The 22,409-nt window shown below is 37.5% G+C and overlaps 3 protein-coding genes across 3 annotated transcripts; all 3 read right to left on the reverse strand.

Annotated features, from left to right (window-relative positions):
- Positions 1-9,039: 9,039 nt before the first annotated feature.
- LOC149705175 (uncharacterized) lies at positions 9,040-10,148 on the reverse strand. The gene is made up of 3 exons (XM_089865397.1): positions 9,862-10,148; positions 9,594-9,783; positions 9,040-9,524 (listed from the first exon to the last, which is right to left on the reverse strand). Exons 1-3 carry the CDS (start codon positions 9,964-9,966, stop codon positions 9,061-9,063), a joined length of 759 nt encoding a protein of 252 aa, XP_089721523.1. The 5' UTR covers positions 9,967-10,148; the 3' UTR covers positions 9,040-9,060.
- Positions 10,149-19,633: 9,485 nt separating this feature from the next.
- Positions 19,634-21,101, reverse strand: LOC149705176 (uncharacterized). The gene is made up of 3 exons (XM_089865651.1): positions 20,900-21,101; positions 20,591-20,847; positions 19,634-20,523 (listed from the first exon to the last, which is right to left on the reverse strand). The coding sequence occupies exons 1-3, from the start codon at positions 21,056-21,058 to the stop codon at positions 20,280-20,282; spliced, it is 660 nt and encodes a 219-aa protein (XP_089721777.1). The 5' UTR covers positions 21,059-21,101; the 3' UTR covers positions 19,634-20,279.
- Positions 21,102-21,118: 17 nt separating this feature from the next.
- LOC149705177 (uncharacterized) lies at positions 21,119-22,409 on the reverse strand. The gene is made up of 6 exons (XM_089865652.1): positions 22,330-22,409; positions 22,235-22,259; positions 21,785-21,876; positions 21,624-21,711; positions 21,395-21,556; positions 21,119-21,337 (listed from the first exon to the last, which is right to left on the reverse strand). Exons 1-6 carry the CDS (start codon positions 22,407-22,409, stop codon positions 21,119-21,121), a joined length of 666 nt encoding a protein of 221 aa, XP_089721778.1.

Here is a 22,409-nt window from a genome sequence, read left to right on the forward strand (position 1 = left end):
CGTACGTCTTTTCTTATTGAAAACTATCGCGATTAGCGGTAATTTCTTATAATCAACTTTGACATGGTTATTCGAGTTAAAATTAAGCAGTATGAAGTATGGTTTAAGTTAGTATATACAGCGTAATCTTTGAAATGCCCTTTAAATTTACGGGACAATTAGTTTCAAGACTGGAAAAAAGAGACGAAGACCCTAATGTGTAAGGGATTTCTGTTAGAGGTAGCAGTTGTCAGAGCTAAAAATGACGCAATTCTACTAAAGAAAACAAAATATTTCAACCCTTAGGCCAGTTCGAGTAATATTTTTCACACAATAAATAAATATAGGCAAGTTGTTACAATACACTAAAATTAACTCCACTTTATGCAACGCACGATAATCTAAAGTATAATGTATATTTGTAATAACTAATTATTATCAGTCATTATTCAAATATCTAATAATATCGAAATACGTTTTCCGTTCGGCAGATCCGGTTTTTACTCAATTTTAATAGGAATTTATATGATTTAGTCCCTGTTTGATTAATGAAACGAGTGGGTCTTTCGGTACTATAAAATGACACTTGGCAATATTTCCCAAATCGATTTGCGGCTACGGAATTTATTTCTGTAATTAACTTGCGAAGAAGAAAAAAAAATATCAACTTGAAATGACTCAAAACCGGTACGTGCCTAACCTGCTTATTTACGGTAGGTACGTAGTTGATATTTGTGTTACAAATGATTATATTGCACTATTAGTTTGTCTTTATCAAGTCACGTCCCTCTTCCGGTATACTAGACCTCCATAAACAAGGTTTTCATTTAACATATCCTATGAGGAAATCAGCAGAGATACTGATACAACATCTGAAGTGTACTTAGTTCTATGCCATATGATTATTCCTTTAACATTACGGAAGGGTGTCATGTCATATCTACAAGGGCCTACCGGCCCTGTAGAATATTTTGCTAAACTGTTTTATATATTCCACAACACATCCTCAATAAATATCTTCCCCTGAATTGCATCTCCCCCACCAGAGGAATACTTTTCCCCTGAATTGCATCTCCCCCACCAGAGGAATAATTTTCCCCTGTATTGCATCTCCCCCACCAGAGGAATAATTTTCTCCTGAATTGCATCTCCCCGACCAGAGGAATAATTTTCCCCTGAATTGCATCTCCCCCCGCAGAGGAATCTTCCCCTGTAATACATCTCCCCAGCAGAGGAATCTTCCCCTGTATTACATCCCCCCAGCAGAGGAATAATTTTCCCCTGAATTGCATCTCCCCCACCAGAGGAATAATTTTCCCCTGTATTGCATCTCCCCCACCAGAGGAATAATTTTCTCCTGAATTGCATCTCCCCGACCAGAGGAATAATTTTCCCCTGAATTGCATCTCCCCCCGCAGAGGAATCTTCCCCTGTAATACATCTCCCCCAGCAGAGGAATCTTCCCCTGTATTACATCCCCCCAGCAGAGGAATAATTTTCCCCTGAATTGCATCTCCCCCCGCAGAGGAATAATTTTCCCCTGAATTGCATCTCCCCCACCAGAGAAATAATTTTCCCCTGATTTGCATCTCCCCCACCAGAGGAATACTTTTCCCCTGAATTGCATCTCCCCCACCAGAGGAATAATTTTCCCCTGTATTGCATCTCCCCCACCAGAGGAATAATTTTCTCCTGAATTGCATCTCCCCGACCAGAGGAATAATTTTCCCCTGAATTGCATCTCCCCCCGCAGAGGAATCTTCCCCTGTAATACATCTCCCCCAGCAGAGGAATCTTCCCCTGTATTACATCCCCCCAGCAGAGGAATAATTTTCCCCTGAATTGCATCTCCCCCACCAGAGGAATAATTTTCCCCTGAATTGCATCTCCCCCACCAGAGAAATAATTTTCCCCTGATTTGCATCTTCCCCACCAGAGGAATAATTTTCCCCTGTATTGCATCTCCCCCACCAGAGGAATAAATTTCCCCTGAATTGCATCTCCCCCACCAGAGGAATTTTCCCCTGTATTACATCTCCCCCAGCAGAGGAATCTTCCTCTGTATTACATCTCCCCAACAGAGGAATAATTTTCCCCTGTATTACATCTCCCCCACCAGAGGAATAATTTTCCCTTGAATTTTTATAATAATTGGATTCACTTGAAATAAAAACTTGTAATAATAATCCTAAAAAAATTTTAGTGAGCTTAATTAGGGGGAAAGAGCGATAGTGGTCAGAGAGTTTAGGTCGAAAGAGTGCTTTATGGAAAATTCAAACGGTTCTGTGCCAATAAATAAATTGCGTATCTTCAAAATTTTCAGATCGAAAATTGTCTAAACTAAATTGGTTTTGGTAGGCCTAGATCGCGATGGGGGATTCTGATACGGTAGTTAATGGTTGCAGGAGTTCATAATAGCCCGAAGTATGAAACTGGTTAAAAAGCCCGTAACAACAAAGTTTCGCCGTAAAGCTCAGCGGATTCATACACCGCTTAACTCCCAAAGAAATAGTTACCCCATTTTTTAGCGCCCACGCGCGTTAACTTACACACTTCCGGTTTAGCACTATTTTTATCTTGTGATTTTGAGAGTGAAAATGGCTCACGTCTGCTTCTGTCCGAACGGTGTAAATTAAGCCTTGCATGGCTAAGAAGTTGGCTTTTAGTCGGGGTTTCTAGTTTTCTACAAAACATTTAAACGATCGTCAATGATCCACCATATCGCCATTTTTCTTTTCCACGGAGATCCCAGCCAACGGAAGTTTTGGAACGAAAACCAAGGAGCATAGATATCACTACGATATACTGTAAGGTTGTATGTCCATAAACAGGCTAATCCTTTCTATGCGCAACGACAGAATCTTGTTGTTCGCGATTTTTACCATTAGCTCTATGGCCAGTTTCATACTTCCCCCCCCGAAGGGGGGTTATTATGAACTTCTGATGGTTGTCACCGATGACTAATGGTAAATTTTCGTTTTACCTTTGCTGAATTTATTTCTTCGCCCGTATTTCCTCGTGGAGCCCCAGCCTCGTGCTATGATCAACTTTACGCGTTAAATTCTTTAATATAACACTTAGAGATCATTAAAAACTTTTGAGATACCACTTAAGAAACGTAAATTTTGACAATGGTAAAATTATACTCCATCCGTCATATCTGTATCACCAGAAACGAGCACTAGGGTAGATTCGGCTGCTTGGTTCAATGATAGATTGAATTGTAGTGCCATAATCTTTAGTTATTTCCAGTCCGAGTGGAAGGTAGTTCCTCCATGGCACTCCGTGTTAACTACCCATAAAGCATAAATTTATCAAAGGCACAGGAGTGTCATTACTGTATACATTCTTTGCTCCTGAGTGAGCCGCTCGCGCAGTGAGATTTTTATTATTATAATTATTATTATTATTATGTAACGAGCTAAGGAAAAAATTACTTTATAGCTAGGTCTCCAACATTATTACTCCATGGTGGCAGATGCTCGCTAATAAATACTTATACGCAACCCTGTATCTCTGTTAAAACATAACGGTTTTCGGGATTGCGCGGGAAAAACTCTTTTGTCTCTTCTCTCTGCCTTCCCCCTGCCTTCCTGTGACGCTGCCACTGCAGCCAAAGCAGCCAGACGAGAGCGGGGCGAGAGAGAGTCACCCGGGACACTCACTCACCGAGGATGATTAGAAGAAAGGAAGGTAGCCAGTATCAACACGTGGCCAACCAAGGCCTAAGGTGGTACAAATTTTGGAGGTATTTCGGAGATCCAATATCAAACAGCCTTTTTGAAGGCTACGCAACTTGTGGGCAAGATTATCATATCATTTTGTTGGCGATATCTTGGGGAAGATGTCATTTTGTTGGTGATATCTTGGGAGAAAGATGTCATTTTGCGGGTGAAATCTTGGGGAAGATGTCATTTTGTTGGTGATATCTTGGGGAAGATGTCATTTTGTTGGTGATATCTGGGGAAGATGCCATTTTGTCGGTGATATCTTGGGGAAGATGTCATTTTGTTGGTGAAATCTTGGGGAAGATGTCATTTTGTTGGTGATATCTTGGGAGAAAGATGTCATTTTGCGGGTGAAATCTTGGGGAAGATGTCATTTTATTGGTGATATCTTGGGGAAGATGTCATTTTGTTGGTGATATCTGGGGAAGATGCCATTTTGTCGGTGATATCTTGGGGAAGATGTCATTTTGTTGGTGATATCTTGGGAGATAGATGTCATTTTGTTGGTGATATCTTGGGAGATAGATGTCATTTTGTCGGTGATATCTTGGGAGATTGATGTCATTTTGTCGGTGATATCTTGGGAGATAGATGTCATTTTGTCGGTGATATCTTGGGGAAGATGTCATTTTGTTGGTGATATCTTGGGAGATAGATGTCATTTTGTCGGTGATATCTTGGGAGATTGATGTCATTTTGTTGGTGATATCTTGGGAGATAGATGTCATTTTGTCGGTGATATCTTGGGGAAGATGTCATTTTGTTGGTGATATCTTGGGGAAGATGTCATTTTGTTGGTGATATCTTGGGGAAGATGTCGTTTTTTGGCGATATCTTGGGGAAGATGTCATTTTGTGGGTGATATCTTGGGGAAGATGTCATTTTGTTGGTGATATCTTGGGGAAGATGTCATTTTGTGGGTGATATCTTGGGGAAGATGTCATTTTGTTGGTGGTATCTTGGGAAAGATGTCATTTTGTGGGTGATATCTTGGAGAAAGATGTCATTTTGTCGGTGATATCTTGGGAGAAAGATGTCATTTTGTCGGTGATATCTTTGGGGAAGATGTCATTTTGTTGGTGATATCTTGGGGAAGATGTCATTTTGTTGGTGATATCTTGGGGAAGATGTCATTTTGTTGGCGATATCTTGGGGAAGATGTCATTTTGTTGGCGATATCTTGGGGAAGATGTCATTTTGTTGGCGATATCTTGGGGAAGATGTCATTTTGTTGGTGATATCTTGGGGAAGATGTCATTTTGTTGGTGATATCTTGGGGAAGATGTCATTTTGTTGGTGGTATCTTGGGGAAGATGTCATTTTGTTGGTGGTATCTTGGGGAAGATGTCATTTTGTGGGTGATATCTTGGAGAAAGATGTCATTTTGTGGGTGATATCTTGGGAGATTGATGTCATTTTGTCGGTGATATCTTGGGAGAAAGATGTCATTTTGTCGGTGATATCTTGGGAGAAAGATGTCATTTTGTCGGTGATATCTTTGGGGAAGATGTCATTTTGTCGGTGGTATCTTGGGGAAGATGTCATTTTGTTGGTGATATCTTGGGGAAGATGTCATTTTGTGGGTGATATCTTGGGAGAAAGATGTCATTTTGTCGGTGATATCTTTGGGGAAGATGTCATTTTGTCGGTGATATCTTGGGAGAAAGATGTCATTTTGTCGGTGATATCTTGGGAGAAAGATGTCATTTTGTCGGTGATATCTTGGGAGAAAGATGTCATTTTGTCGGTGATATCTTGGAGAAAGATGTCATTTTGTCGGTGATATCTTGGGAGAAAGATGTCATTTTGTCGGTGGTATCTTGGGGAAGATGTCATTTTGTTGGTGATATCTTGGGGAAGATGTCATTTTGTTGGTGATATCTTGGAGAAAGATGTCATTTTGTGGGTGATATCTTGGAGAAAGATGTCATTTTGTTGGTGATATCTTGGGGAAGATGTCATTTTGTTGGTGATATCTTGGGGAAGATGTCATTTTGTTGGCGATATCTTGGGGAAGATGTCATTTTGTTGGTGATATCTTGGGGAAGATGTCATTTTGTTGGTGATATCTTGGGGAAGATGTCATTTTGTTGGTGATATCTTGGGGAAGATGTCATTTTGTTGGCGATATCTTGGGGAAGATGTCATTTTGTTGGCGATATCTTGGGGAAGATGTCATTTTGTTGGCGATATCTTGGGGAAGATGTCATTTTGTTGGTGATATCTTGGGGAAGATGTCATTTTGTTGGTGATATCTTGGGGAAGATGTCATTTTGTTGGTGATGTCTTGGGAGATAGATGTGGGTGTTATCTTGAGAGAAAGATATCTTTTTTGTGAGGCTGAAATCTTGGGGAAGATAAGTAGGAAATTTAGTCATAAATTTCGATCGAGGGCGGACATAATACTTGTTTATGTAAGAAAATTGGAACCAAATCCGCCTTGGGCTAATGATATTCGTCTTGGGTAGAGGACAACTTAATTATTCTACGAGATACGAGACGGATATTGTTCTTAAAAGAGGATCCATCATAAGGATTATGGATGAAATATTTGCCTTTCTCTTCTTGTGTATGCTTTTTTCAAATTTCAATATATTGAGAATTGTTTTAAGTAACGACATCCTGGTATTAGTGCCCATTATAATTTCTAAACTGAACGTAATTTCATAATAATGTCAAGAAAGTTCGAATTTACTGAACACGTCGTTTATTATTTGATAAATAATTCAAAGAAAAATTATTCCCGGTGACATTTTGAAAATTTTAAATAGTGACTTTAATCAGGATTCATACAAACCTGGAAAAATCAGGGAAATAAATAGTTGACAAAAACCTCAGGGAAATTTAGAATTTTTAGTAAAGTTCAGGGAAATTTGCTAGTCAAACAGGGGCCGAGTAATTAAGCAAAATGTTCGTGAACATACCCCCCTCCATAGGATTAACATTACACTATACTTTGGAGGCTCATAACTCTGGTTATATTAGAGATACGGGGATGTCCTTTGATTATGTAATAGTCCTATTTGCCCCCCCTCCCCTCCAACTCCTTCGTTAACATTTGCTCCATAGGATACTCCATATACGGGGATGAAAAACCTGGAAATTTCAGGGAAGTATGTGGGGAAAAACCTCAGGGACATTTGTTTTTCAAAAGTTGTATGAACCCTGTTAATAACAACCGTGAGATCTTTGGCTGTGATTTTTGTCATTGGGTTTTTTAAGGACACACTGAGACAAATGACAAATGGAATTAAATCCATGAAAAACATGAATGCGCGTCTGCGCGCTGAACGATATCTGGTCCCGGTGCGGCTTTTGCTTCATAAATCGTTAATCCTAATTTTAATCAAATTCTCTTATTAATTTCCTTTGACATTTTACCAAGAGGGGGAGAAAAAACTGGTAATCTGGCTTCGGTTGGTACGAAGACAACTATATCGCCGCCAAGTTTCGTTTTTAACTTTTAATCGAAGCAGAAGCGAGTTCGAGAAAAGGCGTTTTCGTTTATTTGATTTACGATTGCTAATAATGCGTTGCGCCAACTCCAATTCGCCTTTTACCATTATAAATCGAAATCAGCCCCTAATTTCTTTCCCCTCTGTATGGGAGAACATTTTTTTTATTGGAAACAAGATGACCGTATGGTTTGCGTTGCATTTAAATGCGGATTTATAAAAAGCCTCTAAACACGTAAATGGTGAGACTCGTGAGACAGTAGTTTCAAAGAACAAAGTGGTTCAATAATTTAGGATTATTTATTTTCTTAAATTCTAGGCCTATATTTTTCCATCCCTTGATTTCATGGAAAATCCTCTATTTTTGGACCGTTTAATTTGAAAGAGCAAAGTGGTTCAATAATTTAGGATTCTTTAATTTCATCAAAAATTCTGTACTTTTCAATCCCTTGATTTTCATGGAAAATTCTATATTTTTCAATCCCTTGATTTTCATAGAAAAGTCTATATTTTACGACCGTTTAATTTCATGAAAAAAAATCGTTGTTTATTTGAAAAAATATATTTATTTAACCTATTGGGACAGTTAAAAACAAACCCTAGAACTTTGGCCCGTCTAATATTAGTGATGGAATAACGAAATTGGGTAGTTCATTGTATAACACGAGCCTTGGGAATACAGAAACAAATTGACCGCCTATATTCCACCAAAGCGTGATACTAGCGAGGTTACCACCCCTTATTGCATTTTTAATGAACACCTATACCGCCTTAACCTGACTTTAAGAAGGCGCTAATTGCAAATATGACTAGTAACGATCTCGAACCGCGTTTGTATTTCACAACGAACTCTAGTTACGACATTTTTGCTGTTAAGGCCTTATTTTTCGATCCATTTTGCGGGGCTAATCAAGAAACGAGGCGACGGGCCTCGTGGCGTTCTTAAAGAAATTAAACTACTATTAGTCGCTGGAAATTGTAATTAGTCGCCTTTATCGCTATTAAAACATCAAATATTCAGAAGTAGAATGCGAGTTTCTTTCCCCATACTTGCCAAGCCTTGGCCCGAGAAACTTCACGTAACCAATCGGCTGCAGCTATCATGAATAAATGAAGTATATACCGTAGCAGTAGTAGCTCGGACTCGCGAACCCATAAAGGTAATTATTCAAGAGCTTTACCGTAGTATGAATCATGCCACTCTTTGTATTATGGTCTAAAAATGAACAAGTTGGTTACGGAGAATTATTACATCGCAAGGTTTGATGATGTAAGCCAATAAACCCAAACCCAAATTGAAAACACCTATTTGTGTAGCTACATACAAACGAAAGATTTAACTATCAACTTCAATCCGTTATAAGCATATTTGATGAACACCGACACAGGAGACAAGATACGTAACCCTATACCTTAGTTTTGGGGAAAAACCAGGTTGATTCGGCCTTCATTTCGTTGCTCAGGCGATGAAAAATTTGTTAGTTTCAGTGTAGGTGAAGCTAAAATCATGTACTAGTTGCTCTATTTTATAGAACGAGATTTCTTGGTCCGAAATTAACCTGATATGCCATTTGGGAAATGTTTTATTTAACCTTAGCTTGTGTTTGGCACGACAATACTGATATTTATAAGGTAGAAAGGCTTTTAAGTGTATTAACACATTACGCGTCTATTTGCCCGAACCATAGCAATCCTTTTATATTCGGACTTAATACGTATAAGTATCCGACTAATGATGCGTTTTGTTTTCAACAAAAATATATTCGGTATTTTTAAGACAAACGCAATCCATTTGCGAAGTTAAACTTTGGGAAAGAATGAGTTGGTTAAAATAAAGATTTCGAAAATTTTGGTAATAAAATTTAATCGTGTGCACATTTAAAAATAAACACGTTTTATTAACCTCCACTAATGACAAACACCTTACAAGTTTTGTCTATTTCATAAACGTGTTTCGTCTTTTTGCATATCATGACCAAATTACATACTGTTAATGCTACGATCATAAGAGCGCCTAACAAGACCAGTATTCCACTAACGATCATAATAAATTCACCCCTAATTTTATCTCTGATCTTTCTGAAGGGTTTAAAGCGACCAACGGCCAAGTTGGACATTTCAGCGGCGGCGTTGTAGTTGTTTTCGTTAATCGTTACTAAGGCGAAGAAAATATCCGTCGAGTTTTCGACGACGTCTTGAAACGCCGTGGAGTTTACGAGGTCAAAGGGTAATTTAAATTGGGCTTTTTGTTCTTGACCCATTGGTACCGTGCGTGTTCGGACGCCATCTATTAGTACCCCGTTTTTAAAGTCCAATAACATCGCTTCGGCGTCTAAGGAAGCTCGAATTTCAACAAATTTTGCTAAAAAGGTCAACGTCCATTTAGGCGAGAATATTTGGCAAAACATAATCAATTCTTCAATTCACCTACCCATTTTTGCCCCGTGTTTGCGGTGACCAGCGGCTGTCCAATTCAATTGGACGACTATAACGGGTAGAGTTTCGTTTCCCGTTGTCCATTCAATAACGTTCAGGGGTTCCCCGATGGCTTCAACGTGCAGATCAGTCACTCTGTTTGGTTTATCGAACCTTTCTAATCGAGATGAGGACTCTCTTATCACCTTTAATAAATAACGGCTTTGATAACTTAATACTAAGTTCCGTAAGAGTTATTACGCTAATTTGGACATTATACCAACCTTTGAACTTCCTCGGTAAGCTATTGCTAACGAGGTCGCCTCGTTTAAGGATCCGAGAACGAGCAACATCGTAAATAACCCGGAATTTGTCCAATTGGTCCACATTGCGCGATAGTTTTGAAACTGACCATCGAATTAATTGTAAGAGGATTTAATATCAACCGCATACGTCTTGCTAAGCTAGCAATTTTAGTAACAACTCGACTCTTTTGGTGCAAGCGGGCTATCGAAATGAGACTAAATTCGGTGCTCGATGCCTTTATAGGGATAGACTGCATTCGTTTGGCGCCCCATAAACGTCAAATTTATCTCTTAACTAGGCTATAGGACGAGATAAGAAACGTCAAATTTTTCCATCATTCAATTGTTAGAAGTTATTCGTATCAAGAACAAATATAAAACGGGAACTTGCCATTTACGTTATCTACAAATTGAATCCATGTTATTTCGAGGTTTCCCCAGTTCACGAAAAATTTCAAATTATCAGGAAAAGTTTTCATAAAAGACGAAAATAATTTGGAAATTTGAAAATAGCCCTGAAATAATTGGGGAATTTGAAAATTGCCCTGAAATAATTGGGGAATTTGAAAATAGCCCCGAAATAATTGGGGAATTTGAAAATAGCCCCGAAATAATTGGGGAGTTTGAAAATAGCCCCCAAATAATTAAGGAAATTTGAAAATGACCCCGAAATAATTAGGGGAATTTGAAAATGACCCTCTAATAATTAGGGGAATTTGAAAATGACCCCCAAATAATTAGGAAATTTGAAAATGGCCCCGAAATAATTGGGGAATTTGAAAATGGCCCCGAAATAATTGGGGAATTTGAAAATGGCCCCGAAATAATTGGGGAATTTGAAAATGGCCCCGAAATAATTGGGGAATTTGAAAATAGCCCCGAAATAATTGGGGAATTTGAAAATAGCCCCGAAATAATTAAGGAAATTTGAAAATAGCCCCGAAATAATTAAGGAAATTTGAAAATAGCCCCGAAATAATTAGGAAATTTGAAATAATTTTAGATGAAGTTGTAAAGAACACACTCTCATTTCTATCTACTATTGATTGTATGCTGTAGTTGAGAAGCAACTAAATCGAAAATTGCCTATTTAATCGGGCGATCGCTATTGAGTTAGGACATATCGATCATCGCCTTGTTATCAGCACTTAAACGTAGTCAGACCGTATATTTGATTAAATGAACTCCAAGGTCGTGAGCTCCTTATGATTCAATCGTAATATTCAAAAACACAAATTTCATTCGAAGTACGGCATTAAATTGATATGGTTATAATTTAATTGAAATATTTCATAATTAAAACCAACAACGTAAAATAATAATTTACAATACCAAAACAATTTAAGACTTTAACAACCCTTTATAGATATAGATAAGGACAAAAAAATACTAGTAAATTCCAGAAAACAGAGCTATTAAGCGGCCGTTAATATTAAGGGTGAAGTACCTCTTTTTCTAATCAGGTTGCTGTAAGACAAGAAATTATTTTAAGATTAAAAGTTGAAAATAACAACAGTTTGCTAAGACTTGAAATTAAGTTAACGCACCAGGATTTAATATTATTTCATAACTTCCTATATGGGCTGAGTCACTTGTCAAATCTGAACTAATTAATTACTTAATTTCTTGTAACTTTAAAAGATCTTCTTAATCTGGCCACACCTATATCCTTCCTGTGTCCCAATTATTAGACGTTTATTTAGCAAATTACATACGCGAGAAATTATTACGAATAAATAAATCAAACTTGGCTTTCGCGTCGAGTTTCGTAATTTCTTTATCAACTAGTTTTATCAAAGTGCGGTTATGTTTATAATGTATATATATTGAAACCTTAATGATTTATTACACCCAAAAATATACATTAGTTTATTTAATTCTAAAACAAACCTCGTTGGCAATTGCGAATTATCTTGTCGAAAGTAAAATACGATGAAAATAAATCAAATTTAGCATTTGAAAATTTGAATTATTTTGCGCGTTCTTATTTGTCGTGGTATTAAAATAAGTTACACTGCAGGGTTCTTAGAAGATTCAAAGTTTTAGAATTTATATTGCGTCGCACCGTCTCATTTAGAAGTGAAACGCCGAAAGGGCAGCCGGCAATCATGTATGTACACCCCGTATTAGGAAGATGGCGAGATTTTTAAGTTGCCCATCTACTTATTAATGAAAAGCTATTAATTATCTTTGCATATCAATTTGGCATTTGCGCGTTTTAAACGTTTCTACTATTTCCAAATTATCGAATAGTGATTACTTTTACGAGAAAAACGCCTCTGGAAATGCACTCGGAATAAATTTTTATTTTTCCCATCTTAAATATAACTCTTAGATTAGTTATAAAAGGGACAGACAACCATATTTTTACCGAGTACCCATCCAGAACGTATGAATTTTCATCTTAGTTTGGAGTTAAAATTTTTTTAACTGGCTTGTTATAAGCTTGCCAATATGGTACCGAAACCCGGGAATATTGAGTGGGAGGGGGGGGGAAGAGATCATGGTGTGTACTGAAGCTCAATTTTATATTTGAACTTTCTCGTAATTGGTTCTTCATAATACGTATCTGTTTACAGACTGTGTAAATCTAATTAATACAATTAAACACCTTTTGGGAAAATTTTAAAATATTTTCTTTGTGTTTACAATGATGTGTTTATAATTAAAAAATACAGATTCGGGCTTCAGTCTCGAAGTCTCCCTGTAATTGGTCCATGGTTTATTGGAGGCAATGTATTGGCGGATTTTCGAATGTCGCGTAGAGGTGTGGGCAGAAGCGGCTGCAATTTTGATAAAAAAGCTTTGGGCCCGGGATTGGAAAATATCTGTTAGCAATATATTCGCAATTATTCGTAATTAAAAGTGGCTAATTATCGCTATTTTAATAGCTGGCATTGCTACGTGATCGTCATGTCTAATTGAACGACAAAACTAATCTAATATTAGGGATCCTTCATAAAGAATGCCGCTTGTTGTAATTAACTGAAATAAATTGATCAATTCTAAGAAATATAACCCTACTCCGTAATAATTTTTTTCACATTGATCAACTCCCCGAACGATCAAGTTTATCATTGATCAGTTTAAGAACACAACCAACTTCACTAACTGTTAATTTTTCCAAAGACTCCAACAAAACCTTAGCACACAAGGCAACCCTATCCCTCAGTTCGAATAAATAGATAAATAAATGTTGAGTTAGGGAAATTCATCCTTTATGGTCGTTCCCCCTGTGTATGTTTCTTGGATTTGAGTTTGGCTCGGGGTCCTGAGACTGATTGACTGGAAACGACACCGCCTCCTATAAGCCCCTGACATGTAATTACCGTGAAATAAAACGTAGTTACAACGAGCCTCTCTCTCTCTCTCTCTCTCTCTCTCTCTCTCTCTCTCTCTCTCTCTCTCTCTCTCTCTCTCGCTCTCTCTTAAAGATGCGGAGGAAATAAAAAAATGTTGAAAAAGTAATAGTAAAATCATCATTAGTCATTGCAACTCTCTTTTCGCGGATATTTTTCACCGGTAAATAAAATGAGTCTTTTAATTGCGTGCCTTCGCTGAACGGAACCTCCAATTCATATCGATTCGACAGAAGTCCATTCCTTGAAGGAAATGCTCGATAAAAGTAAAATTTATCTTTCTAGACAAAGACTCGAAAAAGTAAAAATTTTCTTTGTAGACAAAGGATTGAGGAAGTTAAAACCTTTGTAGACAAAGACTCGAAAAAGAAAAATTTATCTTTGTAGACAAAGAATCGAAAAGTAAAATTTGTCTTTGTAGACAAAGGCTCGAAAAAGTAAAATTTATCTTTATAGACAAAGACTCGAAAAAGTGAAATTTATCTTTGTAGACAAAGATTCGAAGAAGAAAAATTTATCTTCCTAGACAAAGACTCGAAAAAGTAAAATTTATCTTTCTAGACAAAGACTCGAAAAGTAAAAATTTATCTTTGTAGACAAAGACTCGAAAAAGTAAAATTTATCTTTGTAGACAAAGACTGGAAAAAGTTTAAATTTTTCTTTGTACTAGACAAAGTAAACGTATTGGCTGAAGTCCCAGATATTAAATTTTGAAGTCATGATTTTTTAAAATCAATTAAAATACTTTATTATGTAAATTAAGATTTAACCATCTCGGGTTTAGTGAAGTATTTACTTCAATTGATGGTTATCTTGGTTTATGTTTGAGCTGCAGAGAAAGATATTTGAACGATATCGAAGTCTTCGTGTTACCGGCGGCGGTGTTTTTTCAAAAAGTATTAAATCGGGTCTGGTTCATCGGTCTTCTGATGCCAAGTTACGTTCCCGTAAGAGTTACGACGAGGCGGTCGCTCCGAACGACGGTGATATAACTTATTTTTTTATTTGACGCTGTTATATACAATTTTCCAATTGCCAAATTTGCGAAGAGTTTATATTAATGATTTTAGTGCCCCGCATATGTATAATGTTGAAAATTGAAAATATTACTCGGAGAAAGAAAAAAAAAATAAAGTTTTAGATTTTTATCTGCCTTGGAATTTTCAAATAGCGAAGTCTTGAAATTAATCTGGTTAGCGCTATATAGCTTTTATTAATTGGATTTGCTATGATATAAAAATAAATAACTCTGTATAGGCCTAGTATAAATTAAATTTGTTTTAAAAGATTGAGGCTGCATGGTGGCAAGGGACTCTCCAATCTGTTATCTCAAAAGTTTATTTAACTTAAAGTCCGTCTATGTGATACGGAGATCAACCAGTATACGATTATTCCTTAAGAAAGGTCAAGGGTTACATTTCTGTTCCGCTGTTTGATTTGTCCAACATGGTAATACAGGGTTGGTACGGAACCTGGATAAGTCGGTGATTTGGAAATGGGGGAATAAGTCAGGGAAAGGTCAGGGATTTCGTTTGGTATATCAAACCATGATTGTTTCGAGCAATGCTATGGACCCAGGTGTAATATGAAGTGGGCTTCTGGTAAGCACGTAATGTACTTAAAATGGTCAGGGATTTTGGGAAAATTTCGTCAGGGATTTTCAATATAAAAATTTCATCTGAACCCTGTCATAACGGATTGGAAAAAACTTGGGAAGTTATTATTCAATTTCAGTCTATTTTGGAATTAAGGAAAGTAAGAAACGTATTAGAAATTATTTCAAATGCTGGTAAACGTTATTTTATTCCGGGAATTTCTCTTTTTGGGGGATGGGTTGGTACCAATCCCACGAAAGACACGATCCCATGCAGGGATGTCTTCTCCCGAACGGAAGCTTGGCGAGTGTTAAAGTTGGCCGCGATGGAATGACAGACGCGGTTCGCTCTGTCTCGCTTGATTGAGAGGATAAATAGCCAAAGTTAGGTCTGTAATGAGGAGACTCCGGGCATCCATGCTCTAGAGAATGTCGACATTTTCTCAGCAACTTTGACGGGTAATTCGATATTGCCGCGTCAAAAACCATACCCAACCTACACTTCGCGAGAGCCAAATTATACCGCGACTAAATGCCAAAGAGACTTAAATCGAGAATTATCTCATTTAACGCGAATTACAAAAACTAAAAGTACAGATCGGGCAATGTAGGCCTATACGTTTCCTTGGTCAACCAACCATTCAAAGCGTACGTTATTTTAATTTCAATAAAATACTAAAACTCTTTTTAATTTAGAGGCGTCAGTTAGGAACTATATCTTAATTTGCTTAAAATAATAGATTAAATTTCGTAGGTTGGTTTATAAATGTAACAAGTTCGGTTTGCACTGGTAAATATAATTTTTGTTGGATCAGAGACCCATGCACACGTTGAACAAACTCCATCATCTTGTATCCTAGTGAATATTTTTCCATTCTTGGAGTTAATACGTATTGGCGTGTAAATTCCATAATATTAGCTCTAGAAGGCGAATTTTGTTATTGAGGGAGAGATAGGGTGGGATGGGGGGGGGGGTATGTTTAGGCGCTAGTTTGGGGAGCTGATTAATCACCGTTAATGATCGTTGCCTAAACACGCGCGATTATAAATAAGTACTTTAAACTGTTGAAATGCGCGATGGCGAGGATCTGCTTGGCACGCGACCAACACTGCCACTAGTCTTCTGCCCTGTGTAATCTCGACGTAAAGGAGTCAGTCGCAGGCAGCCCATGCCCTCGTCAAGATGACTTTTGTATCTTACACTTATTTGTTGCGTAACTATAATAAGGAGCGGGCCGCCATCACGAAATGTCACTCTTTCAAGCGCTACTGTATTTTTACCCTTTTGGATTATTGCCATAATTGTTAATGCAAGAAATTAGTTTTATATTCGACTGGGATTTAAAATAAATTGCGTATAGGCCTACTTAGAAGTTACCGCCCGCAACTGACGTCAAGTTTTACAAGCCTCGAATGGAATGATATTAGTGTATTTTAAATTAGATTTTTATTTACGAGCGGTGGAAGGTAAAATTGGCGTACGTTTCTGCCTCTCGAGGTTCTCATTTTTGTTAGTTTTTTGGCTGTCGTTTCGATAAGTTTATTTAGCATTTATTTCGTTTATAGCGTGCTAAATGTTAATGATGTAAACGGAATGGTTGAAATGAACGAATAGAATCAACTTTTTTACCATAGCATAAGTTTACGCCTCACCAGGCGTCGCTTTACCTCGAATCTATGACCTACCTCACTCACTTCGTGACAAACTTATGGAACATTACTTATGCTAATATAGATATGGACTATTATGCAGTTCCATCTAGCGTTTGAAATCCCAATTTTTCTTTTAAGCACATCTTTAGTGGAGCGTATTACCCTCTGGGTGCGACATCCGCGGGGTGGAAATAATTCTTTAACATTGACTGAAAACGATAGCTTTAACGTCACACGTTGCTCGCACATGCTCTGAGCATGCAGTCGGACGTTGCAGTCTCCGACCGAGAGCATTCGGAGTCAACGAAAGAACGGAACGGGGAACGGGGCTTGTCAAGTTGTCAGCCAAATCGTCCGTCCTCCCGACTTTCCGCTTTTCAAGTTGCCAACAGACCGTTAAATGGCCAAAATAAACGTTATTGTAGGCCCATTAACCGAGCAAACCAATAATAGACAAACTAAACTATCTTCAAAGGCAAAACGTCTTAATATAAGTAAGCCCATAATTAAAGCATTCTTTTTTCTCGTTCGAAGTTGAAAAATATATATTACAATTTTTCTCGCTCAAAATATGGGTTTCAGATTGACAAGCTTTGCTTGTCTATAGAATATCAGCATAAGTTTATAAGAAATTTTCAATAAGGATGACACTACCTATACTTCGTAATGCTAGAGACTTCCAGCTCGGTGTAACGCTAGTTCCACTAACGCATTTTTGGTAGTTAAAACATTTTCGCTGTCAAAAAACATGTGGAAAAAGCAATTCTATGGGTGTACATGCAGTTTATGCCCGGATATCTCTCCTTGTCTCTTTTGGGTTCAACAGTTAAGTGTTAGGGGGGGGGGCTTATTTCGATATTTCACCCATTATAGGATCCTAATGGGATCTGTAATACGATACTAAGGTTTCGCAGTCCCCGAGGAAGTGTTCGAAAATGTTTTTGGGCTCATTTTCCGAGATCTCATGTCCGATGAGAAACGTTATTTGTTATTTTTTTAGTCTAAACAAATCAACCTAAATGTGTCAGAATTCTTTTTTCTCGCCGGCAATGTATAGTTTGCCTAATATAGTATTGAACCCCAATTCTAATCAGGCACTAGTTCCATTGTTCTTAACCTCGGGTAACTGTTAGAATAAATTTCCAAAAATATGAACGAAAAATAATCTATTTGCCTTTTCAAACGGAAGTTTCGAGTCAATATTGCCGGGTTTTGTTCTTAAGCCATGTTCTTCTTTTCTTTGGCCTGCTTTAATGACACCGCCATAATAAGAGTTCTGAAAGCTATAGGAGTTTTTGTTTGCGGTTGTTTCTTGCATGTTGCCCAATGAAAGCCCACCATTACATTAAAGTGTAAATGTAAACGACAAAAGCACTTTGATAAAACAAAATATATCATTGGTGATTTTAAGAGCTATCGTACAAGAAGAAATAGTAATCGCCATAGTGTACACTTTAATAATCGTAATTTCGCGCTGTTTTGTTCGCTAGTTATAGTTTCCATTTAAAAGCATGCACTTGGTATAAACTCGCGGTGTTTGTTTTAGAATCATTATACTATATATAAGTAAAGTTTCGAAGCAAAACCGCGAGATGATGGTCAATTATTTCTTAAAAGCTAAATTCTTCCGATATATTTATTGTACTTTTAACTTTGCCTTTGATTATAATGGACTCCCATCAAGTTCCGTGGCTTGTTTGGTCACGTAATCTGCAAAAACCACATCCTTACATACATTTACAGTCTGTTTCAGTTTGCGTGCACAACAACAAAAAACATTAGGCGAATATATATATATACTGGATATCATAAGCGAATTTCGTTGTAAATCACCGCTGTTTATTCGAAGGTTACCATTTAATACAAAGACCAAGGAAATTTACTAAAAAAAGGTTTTCAATTCATTTTGCGGAAATCAAGGCATAGCTAAATTTTTCAATTATCGGTAACCTGATCCCCATTGTATTTTCAGGATAGGTATTGCGTGGTTAATGGTAGGTTTAGGTTAGGCTAAGGACTATGTGGTCCAGGTTAGGTTTAATGGGGTTCATACAGGTAACCGTCTTCAAGCCTAAAATTCGTTTGGCGTTAAATTTTGACGTTTTTTCGTACTCTGAATTGAATTTTGTCAACTTGTTAAAATCATATTGTCGTATTACGCCATGGGCTGATACTCCAAGCCGATAAAGAGTAAGGGCTTTGGCGTGGAAATTAGGTTTAATTTCGGTAGCTGAACTAAACGACCCGTTCGAAAAGGCCCCCCAACACTAGCAGCTTCCGTTACCAGACTTAAGCCATTACCGAAGTAAAATTGGCGGAACTAATTTCGGCGGCGAGCCCGCAACCTAGCTGACATGTTTTAAGAATAAAACCGTTTTACAAGCTAAGAACAAACTGTAGAGAACGTGGGAGAGACGTGATTTTAAATACAGATCTAAAAAGCGCTAAACTCGCCTATGATGCTGGTACAATCTTAGATTGAGTTGTAGAGTTGAGATTGCTTTTGGGAAATGATTCCGCGGCTCATTAACATTTAGAGTTGGTAGCCAAAAGATGACTTTACACGCTTTTTAACATCGCGGCGGCATTATGTAAAATCTCTTCCGTAGATTAAAAATTAGCTGTTCTTATGGAGGGAGATATGGCCTCGCTTTAATCATCTGTTCGAAATTTAATTGAAAAATCTTTGACCTAGAGCTATCTTGCACTCTGAATACTGAAATAGTTTTCTAAATTTGTGTGAATTTTAAAGCTATTGAAGTGGTCGAGTCATGTTCTATTTTAAATCCGTGGTAATAAATATAGATTAATTCCTAAATTCTACGTAGCACGAATTCACCCTTTTACGCGCGGTGTTTCAAAAAAACATTCGGATATAAAATGAACCACTTCGATTTAACCTTTCAATTCGGATCTTAAGGCCTTAATACTAACTTAAAGAAATATTGAGATTGAAGGTAATTTCGGCTTATTCCCAAACTATATAAAATTGGTGTATTTAGCTAACCTTTACCTTTACCACCTTAATGCGTGTAAAGGCGGTTACTTTTATTACGATTTATGGAATGAAAGTCGAGAATTTAGTTCAGTTTTAAACCCCTTTTAAAGACTAAGAAAAATTGCTCGGATTACCGCTGGGTTTTTTTTATTATAGTGAATTACAATGGATATTTAAGGTTACGAATTTTTTATTGAGGTCTATACCCTCGTAAACTTTAACGTTTTCAACCTTATACTTTTTTCTCTTTTAATATTTTACTGATTATATCATTGTTAGTGGCATTAAAATATTAGTTATATTTATTTAAACCAAGTGACTCTTATTTGTTGGCATTAACAATTAATATTTAATATTTAATATATAGCGCCTATTTTCTTGTAGTATATTGAAGTTTACTGTTGGGTTTCGTTAGGATTTGTTAATCCGTTAATGTAAGGAGATGTAGAGAAAGGTGTTTTACTTTGAAATTCCGCTAGCGACGCGGCGGAGCTCGAACTTTCCCCTATATTGAATAGGATACAGTCTCTTCTAGTTTAAAAAAATCTATCGCCATCTGGGTTTCAATTTATGTACTATTTCAAAGTTAAAATGATAGTAACGCCATCTCGAAGCTAATTAATTTGACTAAATATGAATTAATATTTTGTATTTATAATTAACTTTTCACGCCATAGATTCGGAAAAGGCATTGGAACGGTTTGTAGCGCGAGGGCGTTACAGTTTCTAAGTGCAATCGATAAAGCTAAAGCGCAGGACTTGGGAAAGTTAAAGACAAGTCTGTGCCTAAGTTCTAAGCGCGGATTTTTTTCCTCAAAAATTTAGCATTAGCGTTTTTGTGCTTTATCATTTCCGCGAAAAATACTAGAAGAGCTACAAAGTCCATAATCAGTAGGAGAATGAACGCTCCCGACAAGTTGTTCATTGATAAAGGCGTCGCTTCGTTGTACTCGGGTTTTAGAAAACATTTCCACAAATCACGGCTGGCATCATTTAACCATTTGTCAACCAAGTGACCTTCCAACAACCAGCGAACACTGTGGACGTAGTACTCGGTCAAAATCAAGAGTACCAAATATTTTATATGACTATACGAGAACTCACCGTTTGCACATCTTCTGATAAAGGTCTTCGTCCAATCCGGGTCCCGCTAGAAAAGCGAATGTAAATGTTCCGCAGATTCCTTCGAAGTAATAAACTGTGCGAGTTCCTTTCAGATCCCGACACAATTTAGCAAAGTTAATCTTGAGGATGTTGGTTTGAGGTTTGTGAAATTCAGGAACAGCAAAGGCCGCCTTGTCAATTCCGTACTTCTGAACTGATTTCCAAATAGCTTTATAAGTCTCCACATCAGCGTAATCCTAAAGATTTAAGGTTTCTAAAGAGGCACTTGCGGAATTGATCGAGATTTACCTTAGTGAAGCATTGGTAAACCGAGTAGTAATCCGGAAACCGTATAATCAGTTCCGGATGTTTGGCTAAATCATCCGCGTTGCTCATCATCTCTCCTTCCGAATTGATCATAAGTAACGCCTTGAATTGTCCGGAAAAGGAATTGAGAAGGACGATCATGCCCAGTAACCAACTAGCAAACAGGAAACGAGTTCTAGATGACGATGGGTTCCTTGGTGATCATGTTTCGAATAAACCGAGCAAATTTGGCGTGAAAATCGCAAAATAATTCGCACAATTTTTACCTTCTTGGAAGAATGCGGCTAAGTAAGACCAAAAATGAACGTTAAGCGTTCCTCGTACAGAGTTCTTGAAACCCTTTCGCTTGTGCATCAGGATATCGCTCAATGACGAAGCAACGATCAAGGTTGCCATTGCAATTCCAATCCAATACCACACCTAAAAGATTTCGGTTCTGAAACGAGTCTTAGCACTTACTCTTTTCTTCAACTGTACTTCGACGCTAAATGTCATTAAAAATGAAAAGAAATTGCTTGGTTTTTGACTGGAGGTAGAAGCGAGCGTCAGATAGGATGATTTAACAAAGGGAGGCATCATGCGGAAATCCTCAACGTGCGCGGCAGATATGACGGAAGGCCCCACTACTACGTCAGTTTTCTAATTAAAGTAATTAGTTTACGATGTAAATGTAATTTAAAAGTTGATTAAAATCAATTATGCTAACGTTCATCTCCAAGTCCCTCATGATCCCGTACCATCGTCCATTGTGTTTTGGAACATTCGCCCAATCATTGCTTAATATAATCTCTAAACTCCAAAATAACTTTCTATTATAAAACAAATCCTTAAAGACATAATTTAAACTCTGGAACCCTTATAGGTTACTTGAGGTTTAGTTTCTCCGTGAAAACGGAAACAATTTTTCCAATAATTCCGTCGAATTTTGTCCCATCGCTTCCGACACTCCATGGATAAACCTATCTCATTAATTAAGTAAATTAATTACGTTAAATATGTCTCAATCACTACTAACAGAAGTAAGATAAGGGACTAGAAGTGAAGTGCTCTAGCATTGGTAATATGTCCTGGCTCTAGTGTAAAAATTTGAGGATGGAACTCAGACGCCGGTGCTTGAATCTAGTTCGACCGTCTACCACCGCGAGCGTCTCACGTTTTGGAGGGAAAATTCAGAAACCTCTGCCTCTACCAGAGGGCCAACCGTTGATGTCTTATCAAGAATATTCACTTTCGCCAAGTGGAGAATTTTGTTAGCTCGATACTTCTAGTCCCTTATCTTAATTCTGCTACCTAGAGACGGAAAGCGCGTTCACTTACCGGTAAATAAACAAATTTCAGCAATCTGCGAGTAGAATTGAAGTTAGCCATTACGCGCGACACAAATTGAAATTCGACTTTTCTCTTCGACAAACCGATTTGATTTGGGAGATACTTTATCTATTCTCGACGCATTAGTTTCGTCATTAGATTTAAGACGGATGGTTCGAGCCAT

The sequence above is a fragment of the Phalangium opilio genome, unplaced genomic scaffold (assembly GCF_054372755.1).
Source record: "Phalangium opilio isolate 3A_F unplaced genomic scaffold, DU_Popi_V2 ptg000014l_1, whole genome shotgun sequence".
Classification (NCBI taxonomy): Eukaryota; Metazoa; Arthropoda; class Arachnida; order Opiliones; family Phalangiidae; genus Phalangium; species Phalangium opilio.

Coding starts and splice junctions, on each gene's coding strand:
- LOC149705176 (XM_089865651.1), bottom strand. CDS start 21,058: ATGATCGTCCTTCTCAATTCCTTTTCCGGACAATTCAAGGCGTTACTT. Junction 20,848..20,899: donor TTTACCAATGCTTCACTAAG/GTAAATCTCGAT, acceptor TTAAATCTTTAG/GATTACGCTGATGTGGAGAC. Junction 20,524..20,590: donor TATCAGAAGATGTGCAAACG/GTGAGTTCTCGT, acceptor CTACGTCCACAG/TGTTCGCTGGTTGTTGGAAG.
- LOC149705177 (XM_089865652.1), bottom strand. CDS start 22,409: ATGGCTCGAACCATCCGTCTTAAATCTAATGACGAAACTAATGCGTCG. Junction 22,260..22,329: donor GTATCTCCCAAATCAAATCG/GTTTGTCGAAGA, acceptor TTCTACTCGCAG/ATTGCTGAAATTTGTTTATT. Junction 21,877..22,234: donor TGAAATTTGTTTATTTACCG/GTAAGTGAACGC, acceptor TTAATGAGATAG/GTTTATCCATGGAGTGTCGG.
- LOC149705175 (XM_089865397.1), bottom strand. CDS start 9,966: ATGTGGACCAATTGGACAAATTCCGGGTTATTTACGATGTTGCTCGTT. Junction 9,784..9,861: donor CTTACCGAGGAAGTTCAAAG/GTTGGTATAATG, acceptor TATTTATTAAAG/GTGATAAGAGAGTCCTCATC. Junction 9,525..9,593: donor CAAACACGGGGCAAAAATGG/GTAGGTGAATTG, acceptor TGACCTTTTTAG/CAAAATTTGTTGAAATTCGA.